Here is a 17,692-nt window from a genome sequence, read left to right on the forward strand (position 1 = left end):
AGGTTCCCAACCCGTTTACAGTATTAACTATCCTATCTAGCCTTGCTAGGCCCTCTGCTTTCCGTTGCTACGGTTTTTTAAACGAATCTACTAACAGCCTCGCTAACAGCCTGCACCTACGCTTGTCTTTCATCAGTGTGTGTCTTTACTAACCAGCTGACGCTTGCATTTGATTCCATTTCCCAAAAAACTGACGCTTTTCATTCAATTTTCTACAGGACATCCCGGAGTCCAACACTTCCCGACACTACATGTTCGAGAAGCTCGCCCCGGAACGGAACTATTCGGTTTCGGTTACCATGCGCAACCCGGAGGGCGAAGGCCCTCCATCGACAACCTACGTACGAACGCCCATTCAACCGCTGGACCTGGAGGAGGACATCAGTCCGACGCTAATCCTCGGCGCAGAGCACGCCGTCCTCTCGCAGGGAACCTCAAACCTTCTGTCCGCTTCGCCAACCAACTTCTACCGTAGCCCAAGCCACCGCATCCGCGGCACCGCTGTTCACATTCGGCGCAATTTAATCTTCGTTTCGGACGACGCCGGTTTCATCTACAAAGCCCCGCTCCGCTTAGCGGCGGAGAAGGGACGAATCGCCATCCTAACGCCGGACGCTGGCCACAACTTCCGCCCGACGCTACTCTCGGTCGATTGGTTGAACGACCATCTCTACATTCTTGGACAGGCCAAAAGCACCGGGCTGTGGCAGATTTCCCGCTGTGATTTCAGCGGCGATCGAATGACCGTAGCCATCGCTGGCCTTCAACGACAGCCGGAGCACTTCGAAGTGGACCCATTCAACGGGTACCTTTTCTGGGTCATCAGCAGCCGTTCGCCGGATGCCGGCCTCTTCCGTCTTGATCTCGGAGACATCTCCAACGGCGTAAAGCACGAAATCAAACCCCTTCAGTTGAACAACCACCACAACCTGGGTGCTTTTTCAATCGATCACACCAGCTTTCGAGTGCTGGTCCCCGACCAGGACGCCAACACCGTTCTGGCGATCTCCCTGGACGGCAAAACAACGGAAAACATTCGCAGCAATACGCAGCGACCACGCTTCGAAAAGGTCAAATCGATCGCCCTAGCTAATGGCCTGTTCTACTGGACCAACGGTAAGGAACTGTTGGCCGAAGACTACCACCTGAAGCAGGACAGTTACTTCCACAATGCCTTCCCGATCGATTCGAACACGACGACGCACACCTATTTCAGCATCTGCGTGAACCTTTCGTCGGCGCAGCCGATTCCGGTTCCGGTGAATCCACCGAGAAACGTTCAAGCCCTGCTGACGAACAACAAGATCAAGATCTTCTGGAATGAACCCCACTTGCTAGGGATCAAGGGTAAGGGCGCCTGGCAGGAGTGGATGTACGAGCTGGAGCTGAGCGAGGAAGGTAGTGGTAAGGTAGTAGCGTATCCGGAGATTAACGAAACTTCGTTCGTTTCGATGGATGGGGATCTGCTGGCACCGGGTAAGGGTTACGTGATCAAGGCTGCTGCCTACACGCATGCCGGACGGGGACCTTGGAGTACGGAGTTCCGTGCACGGACATTGAAGGACGCCCACGAGCGGCATCTGCTGTGGTCCGGTAGCGAGGGGATCATGCGAAGTGATGTTATTGGTGATGCCGTGGAGACGTTGATTAGTCGAGCGGAGCTGGAGGATGGGGTTGTGACGGATATCGCTTGGTTCGAGAGTATTCTGTATGTGGTGAGTAATTCAACGTTGGTTTTTTACAATCAAAGTGAGGGGCAGATCAGTAAGCTACGGGAACTGGAGTCGGTCGAGTGCGTGACGGTTGATTGGATCGGGAGGAGGTTGTACTTCTACAACCCCTCGCAGCAGATGATCATGAGGAGTAGTTTGCACGGGGAGCAACACGAGCCGATTCACAATGTGAAGAATGTGCGGGAGATTAAGTTCGACGCCCTGCGGGGGTACATTTACTACACGTCGGAGTTTGCGATGGAAGCTTTCCGGTTGAACGGCAAGGATCGGCATAGTTACTACTTGGAGAATGATCGGTTCACCGGGAAGGGGGTGATTGGGTTGACGCTGGATATGGATAGTGAGAAGGTGTACTGGATTGTGCGGAGCATCAGCAACTCCGAGTTGTTCAGTGCGCACATGGCTGGAACTGGGTCGTCGAAGGTTAGTTCCTTGGTCACGGTACTGGCCGAGCAGTCGCCACGAGGTCCGCTAACTCATTTTAGCGACCGGCTGCTGTGGCTTCAACAGGACGAGGTGGTGATCGGCGATCTCCGAGGCGAAAACCTCGCCCACATCAGAAACCAAAAACTCAACGGAACGCGTGCCTTCACCATCATCGATCCGGCTCACCACATCTACCCGGAGGACAACCAAAACGTAAATGTCCTCCCGATGCAGGTGAACGACACCTCGATCCGCATCCAGGGAACCTGGAAGAAGTTCAACATCGTCTGGGACCCGGTCACGAACGTCAACTACGGCAAAGTATTCTACAAAATCACCATCAAGGTGAAGGGCCGAAAAGACGAAATCCACGAACTGCACAAGCCCTTCCACATCTACAACAGCTCGGGAGCAAACCTGCTCCCACCGCACAGCGAAATCAACGTCACCATCAACGCCTTCACCTACTGGCGTTCGTCGGTCTTCTCCAGTGCTCGCCTCTTCAGCCCGTCGGGAAAACCCTCCCAACCAACGCGTCCGCGCGTTTTCATCAAACACGTCAAAGACCCCATTCAGGACATCCACACCATCGAAGCCACCTTCCGCTGGTCGGCACCGAAAACCCCCAACGGACCGATCATCGGCTACAAGGTACACTGCTGGTACGAAGAGGACGGCCTCACCAATCAGGTCCTTCGGAACGAACTCACCAACCGCACGGAACGCATCGTTCAAAACCTCGTACACAACGTAACATACTTCTTCCGGGTGCAAGCCCTGACCAAGGCACGCGAAGGGGACATGACCACCGTCCAATCCGTAAGCACAGCCGAGGATCATCCGATCCCGGAGGCGTTGATCGCCACCTCCGAGCACATCATCCGAGTGGACTTCGATTCCGGCGAATCGCGCCAGGTGGTCAGTACCTCAACCCCGGTAACCTTCATGACCCGAATAGCCCGTGAACGCAAGCTAATTTGGGTAGACGAAAACAATGAACTATTTCAATACGATGGTAGCTTAAAATCGAAACTCTACTCCATCGGTGGACCAGTTCTGTCACTAACCGTGGATTGGATCCGAAGGATCCTCTACTGGTCCCAGCAGGAGGTGATCGGAAGTGCACTCTACTCCTTTGATCTGAACCGCTACGAGGAGGAGGGAGTGCACGTGGAGAAGATCGTCTACAGTGCCGGTAACGTAACGAATCTGGTGGTGGCTCCCTTCGAGCGGAAGCTCTTCTGGACGGAGAAGGTGCCGGAGGATGTGATTTATGTGCACGATTTTGACGAGGGTCGGACGGAGGAGTTTTTCGACGACAGCTTCGAGGAGTGTCCGAATCGGACGGCTGGTATTACCGTGTACCCGATTCTGGCGCTGCAGACTTCCGTCAGCGAAGAGGCTAGGTTGTTTTGGGCCGAAACTGGGTTTAGAAGCGTTGGGTTGAGCAGCAGGACTTGTGCGAACTTTGGGTTCGAATATTATCCGAAGATGAAGAGTGTTGCGAAGGATAGTGATCATTTTTATTGGTTGGAGGATGGCGAGGCGTTCGTTCGGATGGATGATGGGGGCGAGCTGCGCTCGAAAACCATCCCCGGAGCAAGGACACTGTTGCCCCTTCAGTTACAGTACTATCCGGAGCGACGGTGTCTGATTCCGTTGCAGTGGAGTCAAGACTATCAGGCAAAGTTGTTGCAAAGAACGGAAAACTCGTTAACTTTATTACTTCCGAAGGCGGAAGTACACCCGAACTGTTCGACGGAACCGAGTGGAATTCGGTACGTGATTTACTACGACGAAAGCGACCTGAACCGAACGGAAGACTGTGACCCCTCAAGCTGCAGCTACGTTACTTCCTACGATCGAAGCAAAACCATTAAAGGACTGAAACCGTTCACCAAGTACCGCTTTCAGGTCCTGCTGATGAACTACTATCAGGAACAGTTTGGAATGAACAGTGAGCTGGAGAACCCCCGGCTAGGGTCGGTGGCGGTGTTTTCGACGGCAGCCGGTGCTCCCTCTAAACCGCAGGACATTAGCGTGCTGGCGATCAGTCCCACCGAAGCGGTGGTTCGATGGTCACCGCCGGTGGCGAAGAACAGCGATCGCGTTTGGTACGAGATCCACTGGCAGACGGAGTACATCCACGATGGGTCCAAGAATCGGCAGCAGCAGCTGGTTACAGGTAAGCGTTTAGTGAAATAGTCCCAAAACATGATCCACATTTTAGTTTAAATCTGTTTCAAAATCTGGAACAAAATATGAATTGAAAAAATGTGGTCCACGATACAGTCCAAGTCCAAAACTATGGTTCAGGTCTAGAATCTACTTCAAACTCGGATCCAAAATCTGGTTGCTGCTTTAAAATCTGATTAAAAATGTGTCCCAACATGTGCTCCAGGTTCAGTTTAAGAATCTGGTCCAAAATTTGATCAAAAATCTGATAAAAATGTGGTGCAGAATCTGGTCTTGGTCCAGCATATGGCTCAAAATTTGGTCCCACATCTGATTTAAAATCTAATAAAAAATGTCGTTTAAACTGTTATCCAACACCTGGTCCAAATTGGATAAAAATGGACCAAAAGCTTACGTCCAGTATCTGATGGAGGTACAACATTTGCTTCAGGTCTAGAATCTGATTAAAAAAGCTGATCCAAAATTCTGATTGGTGGTTTAATCAAAATCTGATCAAAAACGTGGCCCAAATTTTGGTTTATATTCTGGTCCAGTGTCAGCATTTGAATCAAAATCTGATCTAAAATCTTATAAACTAAATGAATCGCGGCAAGGGTCACAACTTGATTTAGGTTCAGAATCTTAACCAAAATGTGGTCCAAAATCTTCGAAAATCTGGTCCATTTCTGATAATAATGTGGTCCAAAATCTGATGCAGTATGTGGTTCAGACCAGGGCTTGAATCTGGATCCAAATTCTGTTCGAAACTCTTGTTAAAAATCTTATCGAAAATGTAATTCAAAATGTGGTACAGAATCTAGTCCAAATCTGTTCCAAAATCTAAAACAAAAGTTGATAACAGAATGTGCTCCACAATGCGGTCCAGGTCCCGAATCTGGTTCAAAACCTGACTCAAAATCTGGTTGGCGGCTTAAAAACTGGTCATAAAACTGTGTGTGGCCCAAACTATACTCCAGAATGTGGTCCAAATTCGGATAAAAAATGTGGTTCAGAATCGGGTCCAAAATTTAGTCCAGGCTCCGAGTTTGGTTGGTGGCTTAGAATCATATCACAAATAATAAACTTGAAAGGAACGCTGATTAAATAGCCCTAGCCCCAGCCCTAGCCCTAGCCCTAGCCCTAGCCCTAGCCCTAGCCCTAGCCCTAGCCCTAGCCCTAGCCCTAGCCCTAGCCCTAGCCCTAGCCCTAGCCCTAGCCCTAGCCCTAGCCTTAGCCCTAGCCCTAGCCCTAGCCCTAGCCCTAGCCCTAGCCCTAGCCCTAGCCCTAGCCCTAGCCCTAGCTTAGAGAGTCGCCATCTGAAACAAATAATCTAGCAACAATGCAGTGAGCAACAGACATTTGGAATAAATAACTTTTATGAAATCTGGATATGTTATTCCTTTTCATAATAATTTTACCACAATTAATGGTCGTACCGTAAATAGTTATGCTGCTGTTGTCTGTTATTGCTAATTCTTCTGAGAACCAGCGATTTAATTTAAAGATTTCGAGTTTCTCGATGTTACATATAATAATGAAATACCCAAGAGACCTTTCTCTGAAGCTTCTATTTTGAATAATTTATATAAAGCTGCTAAAAATTGAGAAAAATCTGCTCAAAAAATGTTCTTGATTTGAGATGGCGTCTCTCTAGCTGTAACAGGCTCTCTAGTCGTTACTCTTTTTAAGGCTCTCTAACCGGTGTTTTGACAAGTCTCCTGTTTCGATTGGATTTACGTTTGACAACCGATTCTGTTCGATTGGAATTTTCGGTTTAAGATGGCGACTCTCTAAGGCTCTCTAGGCTAGCCCTAGCCCTAGCGCTCAATAGTTTTTCATTTCTCTATCGAAAGTTTTTGGATTTTCTTCTGTTTCTGACGTAATTTTTGGCCCGCAATTTTTATTTTTTATTTTATTGAATTCTAGCGTTTTTCTTTCACTTTCTCTCTAAACTTTTCCGAGTTTGTGCGGTTTTTTTTAAACTAACTTCAAACTTTACAGAGCACTTTTCTACATGAAAATTTGAAATTTAGGCGGCTTTTTTTCATTTCTCTTCTTTATTTCCTCTCACTATTCTGTTATTCCAGAGAATATTAGTTTCCTTTTCTTAATTTTCGTTTCTCTATTGCTTCTTTCCATTTGTGATTTCCTGTTTTAAGTCTTTGGATTTTCATCTTTTTTCTTACCATTTTTACTTACTTACTTACTTATTTGTTATTATATTCATTATCAACTGTTTTGATTTTACCTATTCCTTGTGGGTCTCACTTCCTCTCCAAATTTTCAGTTTTCTTCTCCCATCTACATATTTTGTGATAACTTTAAACACACCAAAGGAGGTGAGGTGAGGAAGTGTTGGTGCAGATTTCAGTGTCTTGTATCCTGAAAGAAGTGTTTCCCAGATCTTCTTTTACATTTTGCATTTATTTTCTTATTTTGTTTAACTATTCCTTTACGCTTTTATTTTTTCCTCTGCCACTTAGTTGCCTCTAATCTCTAATATTTACATTCCTTGTTTGTTGAACGAGCTCAGTTTTTGTCTGATTTTCTACTCAATTTCCGGTCCATATTTTACTCGTAATTTCCGCTCTTCGATTGCATTCGTATCTCTAGTTATATTCTCTATCTATCTATCTATCTGTTTATCTATCTATTCTCTACCTCAATTTGGCGTTTCTTTTCGCTCTTTTCCATTTCCCGTTTTAATTTCCCCCTTTCCAACACTCTTTATCTCATCCACTTTTATTTTTCTGAATTTTCTTTTTTTTTTCTTTCCAATTCCTCTCCCTCCTCTCTTTAATTTTTCTGATATATCAGAATTTATTTTCTTTCTATTATTTCTTCATTTAAATTTTTCACATTTCAATTTTTTCCTCCAATTCTAATCCTTCAATTTTTCCCCATTTTCGGTTCTTTGTCTTCTTTTACAAAGATCTTATAAGCCGTTTTTTTATGTCATTTTTACAATCATTCCATTCATGATTAAGTGCATGAACTATGCTCGGGGAAAGAAAATCGGCTTGAGGTTGAAAGGAAGATCGACTGAAATTGAGAGGAAGATTGACTCGAGGTTGACCATAAGATCTACTGAGGCTGGGAGGAAGATCGCCTTTAGATCGAGAAGAAGATCGACTGAGAATGAGCGTAAGAACGATTCAGGTTGAGAGGAAGATTGACTGAGGTTAAGAGAAAGATCGATTGAGTTTAAGAGAAAGATCGACTGAGAGGATGATCGACTTAAAATTGAAAGGAAGATCGACTTAAGGTTGAGAAGAAGAATGATTTAAGGTTGAGAACAAGCTCTACTGAGGTTAAGAGGAAGATCGAGTGAGCTGAAAACGAAGATCGCCTTTAGGTTGAGAAGAAGATCGACTGAGGTTGAGAGAAAGATCGACTGAGGTTGAGAGGTAGATCGACTTGAGGTTGAGAGGATGATCGACTTCAGATTGAAAGGAAGATCGACTGAGGTGAAGAAGAAGATCGCCCTTAGGTCGAGAATAAGATCGACTGAGAATGAGCGTAAGATCGACTCAGCTTGAGAGGAAGATTGACTGAGATTGAGAGAAAGGTCGACTGAGGTTGAAAGGAAGATCGACTGAGATTGAGAGAAAGATCTACCGAAATCGAGAGAAAGTCTTTAGGAAGAAGGAGGAAGATCAACTTGAGATTGAGAGAAAGATAGACTGAGATTGAGAGGAAGAACGACTGAGATTGAGAAGAAGATCGGCTTGAAATTGAGAGGAAGAACGACTGAGATCAACTAGGGTTGAGAGGAAGATCGTCTTGAGGTTGAGAGGAAGATCTACTTGGGTTGAGAGAAAGATCAACCGAAATTGAGAGAAAGATCGTCTTTAAATTGATAAGATTAACTGAGGTTGAGAGGAAGATCGTCTTGAGGTTGAGAAGATGATCGACTGAGATTGAGAGGAAGATCGACTGTGGTAAAGAGGAAGATTGACTAGAGATTGGGAGGAAGATCAACTAAGGTTAAGAGGAAGATCGTCTTGAGGTTGACAAGATGATCATCTAAGGTTGAGAAAAAGGTCGAATGAGATTGAGAGGAAGATCAACTAACGTTGAGAGTAACATCGACTGAGGTAGAAAAGAAGATCAACTTGAGGCTGAGAGGAAGATCGACTTGAGATTGAGAGGAAGATCATCTGAGATTGGGAGGAATATCAACTGAGGTTGAGAGGAAGATCGTCTTGAGGTTGAGAAGAAGATCGCCTGAGATTGAGAGAAAGGTCGACTGAAATTGAGAGAAAGATCGTCTTTAGGAAGGAGGAGGAAAATCGGCTTTCTCGTCAAGGAGGAGTGAGATCGACTGATGTTGAGAGTAAGATCGACTGAGATTGAGAGAAAGGTCGAATGAGATTGAGAGGAAGATCAACTGACGTTGAGAGCAAGATCGACTGAGGTTGAAAAGAAGATCGACTTGAGGCTGAGAGGAAGATAGACTGAGATTGAGAGAAAGATCGACTGAGATTGGAAGGAAGATCAACTGAGGTTGAGAAGAATCGTTTTGAGTTTTAGAAGAAGATCGACTGAGATTGTGAGAAAGATCGACTTAAGGTTGGAGTAAGATCGATTGAGTTTGAGAGCAAGATGGAAGATCACCTGAGGTTGAGAAGAAGATCGACTTGAGATCAAAGAACATCGGCTTGCGGATGCAACTTGAGGTCTTGAGGTTGATGGAAGAGTCTTGAGGATTGACAGAGGTTGAAAGGAATATCACCTGAGGTTGAGAGGAAGATCGTCTTGAGGTTGAGAAGATGATCAACAAAGATTAAGAGAAAGATCGATTGAAATTGAGAGGAACATCAACTGAGGTTGAGAGATAGATCGACTGAGGTTGAAAAGAAGATCGACTTGAGATTGAGACGAAGATAAACTGAGATTGAGAAGAAGATCAACTGAGATTGGGAGGAATGTCAACTGAGATTGAGAAGAAGATCGTCTTGAGACTGAAATTGAGAGAAGGATCAACTGGGATTTAGAGAAAGATCGACTGAGGATTGAGAGGAAGATCGACTGAAATTGAGGGAAAGATCGACTGATGTTGAGAATAAGATCGACTGAGATTGAGATTAAGATCGTCTGAGATTGAAAGGAAGATTAACTGAGGTTGCGAGAAAGATCGACTGAGATTGAGAGGAAAATCGACCGAGATTGGGAGGAAGATCAACTAAGGTTAAGAGTAAGATCGTCTTGAGTTTGAGAAGATGATCGTCTAAGATTGAAAGAAAGATCGAATGAGATTGATAGAAAGATCAACTGACGTTGACAGAAAGATCGACTGAGGTTGAAAAGAAGATCGACTTGAGGCTGAAAGGAAGATCGACTTGAGATCTAGAGGAAGATCGACTGAGATTAAGAGGAAGATTGACTGAGATTAGGAGGAAGATCAACTTGAGGTTGAGAAAAAGATCGACTGAGGTAGAGAGAAAGATCGACTTGAGGCTGAGAGGAAGATCGACTTGACATTGAGAGGAAGATCGACTGAGATTGGAAGGAAGATCAACTGAGGTTGAGAAGAAGACCGTCTTGAGATTTAAAAGATGATCGACTGAGATTGTGAGAAAGATCGACTTGAGGTTGGAGTAAGATCGATTGAGTTAGAGAGCAAGATGGAAGATCGACCTGAGGTTGAGAGGAATATCGATTTGAGATTGAGAGGAAGATCGACCGAGATTAGGAGGAAGATCAACTAAGGTTAAGAGGAAAATCGTCTTGAGGATGAGAAGATGATCGACTAAGATTGAGAGAGGTCGAATGAGATTAAGCAGAAGATCGACTGACGTTGAGAGAAAGATCGACTGAGGTTGAAAAGAAAATTGACTTGAGGCTGAGAGGAAGATCGACTTGAGATTGAGAGGAAGATCGACTGAGATTGAGAGGAAGATCGATCGAGATTGGGAGGAAGACCAACTGAGGTTGAGAGAAAGAACGACATGAGGCTGAGAGGAAGATCAACTTGAGATTGAGAGGAGGATAGACTGAAATTGAGAGAAAGATCGACTGATGCTGAGAGTAATATCGACTGAGATTGAGATTAAGATCGACTGAGATTGAGAGGAAGATCGACCGAGTTTGGGAGGAAGATCAACTAAGGTTAAAAGGAAGATTGTCTTGAGGTTGAGAAAATGAGCGTCTAAGAATGAGAGAAACATCAAATGAGATTGTCAGAAAGATCAACTGATATTGAGAGGAAGCTCGAATGAGATTGAGAGAAAGATCAACTGACGTTGACAGAAAGATCGATTGAGGTGGAAAAGAAGATCGACTTGAGGCTGAGAGGAAGATCGACTTGAGATTGAGAGGAAGATCGACCGAGATTGTGAGAAAGATCGACTGATATTAAGAGGAAGATCGACTGAGATTGAGAGGAAGATCAACTAAGATTAGGAGGAATATCAACTGACGTTGAGACGAAGATCGTCTTGAGGTTAAGAAGAAGATCTACTGAGATTGAGAGAAAGATCGATTGAAATTGTGAGAAAGATCGACTGTTATTGAGAGGAAGATCGTCTGAGATTGAGAGAAAGGTTGACTGAGGTTGGAAGGAAGATCGTCTGAGATTGAGATTAAGATCGAGTGAGATTGGGAGGAATATCAACTAAGGTTGAGACGAAGATCGTCTTGAGGTTGAGAAGAAGATCGACTGAGATTGAGAGAAAGATCGACTGAAATTGTCAAAAAGATCAACTGATATTGAGAGGAAGATCGACTGAGATTGAGAGGAAGATCAACTGAGATTAGGAGAAATATCAACTGAGATTGAGACGAAGATCGTCTTGAGGTTGAGAAAAAGATCGACTGAGATCGAGAGAAAGATCAACTGAGATTGTGAGAAAGATCGACTGATGTTGAGAGCAAGATCGACTGGGATTTAGAGATAGGTTGACTGAGGTTGAAAGGAAGATCGTCTGAGATTGAGATTTAGATCAAGTGAGATTGAAAGAAAGATTAACTGAGGTTGCGAGAAAGATCGACTGAGATTGAGAGGAAGATCGACCGAGATTGGAGGAAGATCAGCTAATGTTAAGAGGAAGATGGTCTTGAGGTTGAGAAGATGATCGTCTAAAATTGAAAGAAAGATCGAATGAGATTGAGAGAAAGATCAACTAACGTTGACAGAAAGATCGACTGAGGTTGAAAAGAAGATCGACTAGAGGCTGGAGTAAGATCGATTGAGTTTGAGAGCAAGATGGAAGATCGACCTGGGGTTGAGAGGAATATCGATTTGAGATTGAGAGGAAAATCGACTGAGATTAAAAGGAAGATCGACTGAAATTGAGAGGAAGATCGTCTTGAGGTTGAGAAGATCGACTTGAGATTAAAGAACATCGGCTTGCGGATGCAACTTGAGGTCTTGAGGTTGATGGAAGATTGTCTTGAGAATTGACAGAGGTTGAATGGAAGATCAATTGAGGTTGAGAGGAAAATCGTCTTAAGGTTGAGAAGATGATCAACTAAGATTGTGAGAAAGATCGACTGAGGTTGAAAAGAAGATCGACTTGAGGCTGAGACGAAGATCGACTTGAGATTGAGAGGAAGATCGTCTTGAGGTTGGGAGGAAGATCGGCTTGAGATTGAGAGAAAGATCGGCCGAAATTGAGAGGAAGATCGTCTTTAAGTTGAGAAGATGATCGACTGAGATTGAGAGGAAGATCGACTTGAGATTGAGAGGAAGATTGACTTGAGATTGAGAGGAAGGTAGACTTATTTCCTATATACGACGAGGTTTCCTATTTACGAGGATATTTCGGTTTAATTGAATAACTAGTTACTAGTAGACGTAGACTAGTTCTGACTACGAACTGTAAAGAACTTCTTTATTTCCGCTTCGACAGGTTAGTTTTATTCTAATGAACTTATTTCCTAGTGTTAGTAAGTTCGCATAGCATTGTTGGAGGTGTGGCTTATTTTATTCAACCATGATGCAAAGTCTAAGTAGCGTCAATATGATTGGTCGAGAATGTCGTGTTAAGTCGGATATGTGAGATAGAACGTAAGTTAGAATGAGCGAGTTTGAATGAGTGTAAAGAGAGAGAATTTGTAATAGCGCGTCGGTGGTGAATATAGCGTGAGTTCTCTTGGGTGAATGACGTGTGTAAAGTAGTTCAAGATCGCACGATGCACTTGAGCTTGTTGTTTGTATAGAGGAAAAATATCGTGTCTATTTCGTGTATTTTGATGAGGTGTGATTGTATATGGGTTTGAGGCTGAGCTTTGTCTTGTAGGTTGTTTATGAGATTTGTACTTGATGTTTTCTAAGGAATCTTGTTTTAACGGTGTTTTGGTTCTGGTTTCGTTGCAAGGTGTCGGGTTATTCTATGAATCTGATATGGGTTTCTTGTAAGGATTTAGAGTGGGTTTGGTATGAGTTATGTTCGTGGGAATTGTGGTTCGTACCATCTGTGGAATGTTGGTTGGTCATGTTTTTGGGAAAAGTCTGGTCTTTGTCATGTGTCATTGTAAATTCTAAAACATCGCTTAATGCGTATAGCATACTTAGATTGAGGAGAAGATCGACTGTGATTGAGAGAAAGATCGACCGAAATTGAGAGGATGATCGTCTTTAAGTTGAGAAGAAGATCGACTGATATTGAGAGAAAGATCGACTTGAGGTTGAGGGGAAGATTGACTAGAGATTGAGAGGAAGATCAGCTGAGGTTGAGAGGAATATCGACTAAGGTGGAAAAGAAGATCGACTTGAAGCTGAGAGAAAGATCGACTTGAGGCTGAGAAGAAGATTGATTGAGGTTGAAAAAAGGTTTGGGAAAGGGTTGGATGGAAAGATAATTAGCTTGAGCGCTAATGAACTAATCAACTCTTCATTGCCTGATAACTCTCTTCATTTTCCAGATTTTGATGAGGATTCCAGCAGTCTGTCGATTAATCTAACGAAACTACAGCCCAACCAAGCGTACACCATTTGGATTATGGCGTACTCCACGGAAACAACCTACAGTGAAAGCGACCACGTGAATATCCTTACATTCCCAGAACCGGAAGACATCCGTCTTGTGTTCAATTCATCCACTGAACTGGGAGTAAGCTGGCGACCACACATGAACATCTCCACGTAAGTTAAGCTCACCGCTCAATGCCTCACAGTAGTCAATTTAATCCATCCGCTTTACACACCCGCAGATACAAAGTGCAGTACTCTTCCGTGGGCAGCAAAAGCTGGGAAACCGTTTTCGAAACCGGAGTCAACTCCACTGTTCCGGAAAACGGAATCTACCAGGTGTCCGGACTACAGCCGAAGACACAGTACCGCTTTATTGTACTGCTCTTCTATCCGAACCGAAAGGAACCGTACGTGTGGCCTCCGGATGCCCGATTTATCTACGAAACCGAAGCCGATCGACCCAGCGCTCCGGGCCGACCGGTCGTGACGCTCATCCGACAGGATGTCTACAAAGTTTCCTGGGAACCCTCTAGGGACAACGGAGCCCCCATCCTGGAGTACGCTCTGGAAGCTTTGGTTCGATCTCCCCGCAGTAGCAACCGCGTCGAACGAGCCGCCATTTCCACGAGCGGTGAAGTGCTGGAAGAGCTCGACAGCTCGGAAGACATGAACAACACCATCCCTACGCGGGTGGACGTCGGTTCGACCGACAGCCAGGAGTATCAAACCTTCGACGAACACTGGGACCTCGTGTACAACGGTACGGACGTTTACTGGATCATCCCGGAGAAGCAACCCATCCACAAGCATACCTTCCGGGTGCGGGCCCGAAACGGTTGCGGCTGGGGTCCGTTCAGTGGCGAAAGTGAACCCATCAGTCAACCGCTGCTCTCCGGCCAAACCGCCAGCTATCTGTTCATCGCCATCCTGTCCGGGGTCATCATCTTCATCATCTTGCTACTGCTGATCTTCGTTTGCGGTAAGTTGCGAACGCCTTGAACGCCCCTAACGCCCCTCATCACCCTCGCCATCACCACCTCCACCACCACCACCACTAGAAGCAACCCCAGCGATTGATTCACTCACACACTCACGCCGCCGCCGCCACGTTCATGCCATTATCTGTGTGTATTCCATTATTGTGTCTTTCCCATTGCAGCGTACCGCCGAGCGGAGATAGAAAAGAAAAATTTAAATGACTCAACCACTACTCGCATTCCAGATGTGGAGCTAGCGAACCTCCGCGAGCTGCCCCGGCGCGGTAATTTCATTCACAGCCAGAACCTCCTGTACAACTCGGGGCCGCTCACGGACTCGGAGATCGCACTGCTGCCGCAGATTCGCCGGGAGCAGGTGAGTGATTGCGTAGTGTTCCGTTCGTTTAGTTGATTGGGTGCTAATGGTTTTTTCTTTATTTGCCCGCAGATTACGATGACCAGTTCGCCCTTCCTGGGCAGCGGAGCGTTCGGCGAGGTTTACGAGGGTATTGTGAAGGGAGTTGGTGACGAGGCCGAAACTAGGGTGGCCATTAAGGTGAGTGGTTTTGTTTTGAGCTGATCGGGTTTTGATTTGTGTTTTGATTCTGTAGACGCTGAGGAAGGGAGCAACCGAACAGGAGAAAGCAGAATTCCTCCAGGAAGCACATCTGATGAGTAACTTTAAGCACAAGCACATCCTGAAGCTGATCGGTATCTGCCTGGATCTGGATTCGCTGTATATTATTATGGAGCTGATGCGAGGGGGAGATCTGTTGAGTTATTTGCGCTCGAACCGGCCGACGCCCGGTAGTCCTTCGCCGCTGACGCTGCTGGATTTGATAACGATGTGCGTGGATGTGGCTACCGGTTGTCGCTATCTGGAGGAGATGCACTTCGTGCATCGGGACTTGGCTTGCAGGAATTGTTTGGTTTCCTCGCCGGATCCGAAGGAGCGTGTTGTGAAGATCGGAGACTTTGGACTAGCGAGGGATATCTACAAGAATGACTACTACCGGAAGGAAGGTGAGGGCTTGCTGCCTGTCCGATGGATGTCACCGGAAAGTTTGGTGGACGGGGTGTTTACCTCGCAGTCTGATATCTGGGCTTTTGGGGTTTTGCTTTGGGAAATCATGACCCTTGGTCAGCAGCCTTATCCAGCGCGGAATAACCTGGAAGTTCTGCAGTATGTGCGGGATGGAGGGCGACTTACGCGACCACAGGATTGTCCCGATGAGCTGTAAGTTAGCCCCCGCATTGATGAGGGAATCAAGTGATTAAAATCATCATTTTGTTACAGCTATCAACTGATGTTGAAGTGCTGGTGCTACTCTCCCGACGATCGACCAACGTTCCGATACTGTTTGGAAGTCCTCAAATCCCTAGAGGAGCACACCAGCGACTCCATACGAATAACCTCTCAATTCCCCTGTAAAGTTCAGAACGGTAAGGCGCCCGCTCTATAATCTGCATCGTATTCTACTAACATTTCACTCATTCCCGCTTGTCACGTGCATCACATCTAACCGGTTCGCTTTATTTTGCATACTTCTAGGTGCGATATTTAACCGATCCTATCTGCTTTCCGACATCAATCACAATCCGTTCATGGCAGGTACATATCGAGCGTCATTTCATTGCACAAAAAAAACAGATCGAAGCAGGCGGCGAACAAGCCTAACCTCAAAATCTAAACCCACCGATTTTTTCTTCCTATCATCTTCAGACATCAAATTCGGCAACAGTGGAAGCGGCGGTGCCTTCATCATCACTCCACCGACCTCGTCGAGCAGTAGCGGTGGGACCGTGATGACCACGACGATACCTAAGTACCTGGAGCTAGTGTACGACGACAGTAACAGCAACAACAGTAAGTGTTCGACCGGCGAGGACGTCCCACTGACGGCCGGCTTGGTGAGCAGTCTCCCAGCACCCACCGACAACGGGTACGAAATCCCAATCCACCAGATCCTGCTGCTGCAGCAGCAGCAGCAGCAGCAACAACAACAACAGCACCTTCATCCTAGCTTCAGCAACAACAACAAAGGCCGAACCTTTTCCAGTTCTTCGACGGTAAGCAACGCCAGCACGCTGCCGGCATCGATGGCGGCAGCTGCCGCCGGTTCGTCTGGGGTTGTTCGGGTGGACGACTGCTCCAGTCTGGAGGCACTGCTGCCGATCAACTCGATTCTTACCGTAAAGCTACCGGATGAATCCGACGAAACTGGCGATGGTGGCGGTGGACACAGTTCATCGCTACAGTGCGACGACATAAACGACGATAGTATTAACAGCGGTTCCCAGCTGACGATGGTCAACGAATGCAAGACGTCGATGTGAATCAAACCTCTAAATCCCTTGCACCCAACAAACTCGAAAAAAGTTAAAACAAATCGAAGTCGACAAAACTAGCAATTTCTAACATTCCAAAGAGACGATCCTACTAGCTACAGATAGCGCATCGCAGTAGGCGGTGCGTGCAATTGCTCAAGTCATCATGGTGATGCTACTAAACTGCGACGACTGACTTCCCCTCTGTTATCATCCGTGCGTGCGGGTGCCTTCCGTACGCAATTGTACATAGTTAGAGCAAATTTAATCACAAAACACAAAACCCGTAGCTCGTAAGGTACCTACCTAAATAACCTAAATATAAATCTAATAATCGATTGTTCCAAATGTCAGTGTTCTCGTCGCCAAAAGAAGGGCGCACCGCTCTGCTCCGGTTACCAACCAACGGCAACGGTGAATCGGTTGGTACCGCGAAGGCGGCTGCGCTTGTGTAAAATTTTCGCTTTAAAATAAGATAACTTGTTCGCTGTTTATTTTTATTTTATTTTTATTGTTTGCTTGTACATACGTTTAACATTTAACAAAAACCAATTGTAAATAGTTCCGTGTGCAATCGATTCGGGTGCGTGCGAGTCACCCTTATATTAAGAGGTGACACTCTGACTGACTGTGAGGAAGAGTAAACTGTATGTTTGGTGATAGCTAGCAGAGTGTAAAAACAATTGATACCTAATTAACGATTTTATTTTTGCGTAAAAATAGTGCACAAATCTATTGTTTTTTTTTTCATTACCAGCAGCAATAAGTTATTGTAGTTGTGGATCTACGTATAATTAAACTACTTAGGAAACAAAAAGCAAAGTGTCAATCAATGGAATGAACCAATCAACAACCGAATGTGAGTTTAGAACCGAAACCAAAAAATAACCTAACGTTAGAAGCAGAGAAATATATGTATTCTAGGTTTTTAATTTTCAAATAAAAATGGTGCGGATTCCTATTTGTTGAAAGAAGACCTTCGGAACCGAAAGCTACCAGCACGGTTATTAATTCCAAATTTCAGTTCGAATTTCATCCGTCAGCTAACGACCATCGTCTGCCGCTTGTGGCATCTGTTTCACTGCACACACCGTGCGTTCCCACTCGCCACCCGAATGTGACGAACCTTGGGGGAA

At 45.5% G+C, this 17,692-nt stretch overlaps 1 protein-coding gene across 1 annotated transcript in view; it reads left to right on the forward strand.

Annotated features, from left to right (window-relative positions):
- Positions 1-17,457, forward strand: part of LOC128732622 (protein sevenless) — a 91,488-nt gene extending 74,031 nt beyond the window's left edge. The window contains exons 6-15 of the mRNA XM_053825913.1: positions 219-4,344; positions 13,203-13,422; positions 13,491-14,230; positions 14,411-14,604; positions 14,677-14,784; positions 14,840-15,465; positions 15,526-15,671; positions 15,781-15,840; positions 15,952-16,210; positions 16,253-17,457. Coding sequence (XP_053681888.1) covers positions 219-4,344; positions 13,203-13,422; positions 13,491-14,230; positions 14,411-14,604; positions 14,677-14,784; positions 14,840-15,465; positions 15,526-15,671; positions 15,781-15,840; positions 15,952-16,210; positions 16,253-16,565 — 6,792 coding nt within the window. The 3' untranslated portion in view covers positions 16,566-17,457. The remainder of the gene's footprint in view (positions 1-218; positions 4,345-13,202; positions 13,423-13,490; positions 14,231-14,410; positions 14,605-14,676; positions 14,785-14,839; positions 15,466-15,525; positions 15,672-15,780; positions 15,841-15,951; positions 16,211-16,252) is intronic.
- The last annotated feature ends 235 nt before the right edge of the window (positions 17,458-17,692 follow it).

This window comes from Sabethes cyaneus, chromosome 1, assembly GCF_943734655.1.
Source record: "Sabethes cyaneus chromosome 1, idSabCyanKW18_F2, whole genome shotgun sequence".
Lineage (NCBI taxonomy): Eukaryota > Metazoa > Arthropoda > Insecta > Diptera > Culicidae > Sabethes > Sabethes cyaneus.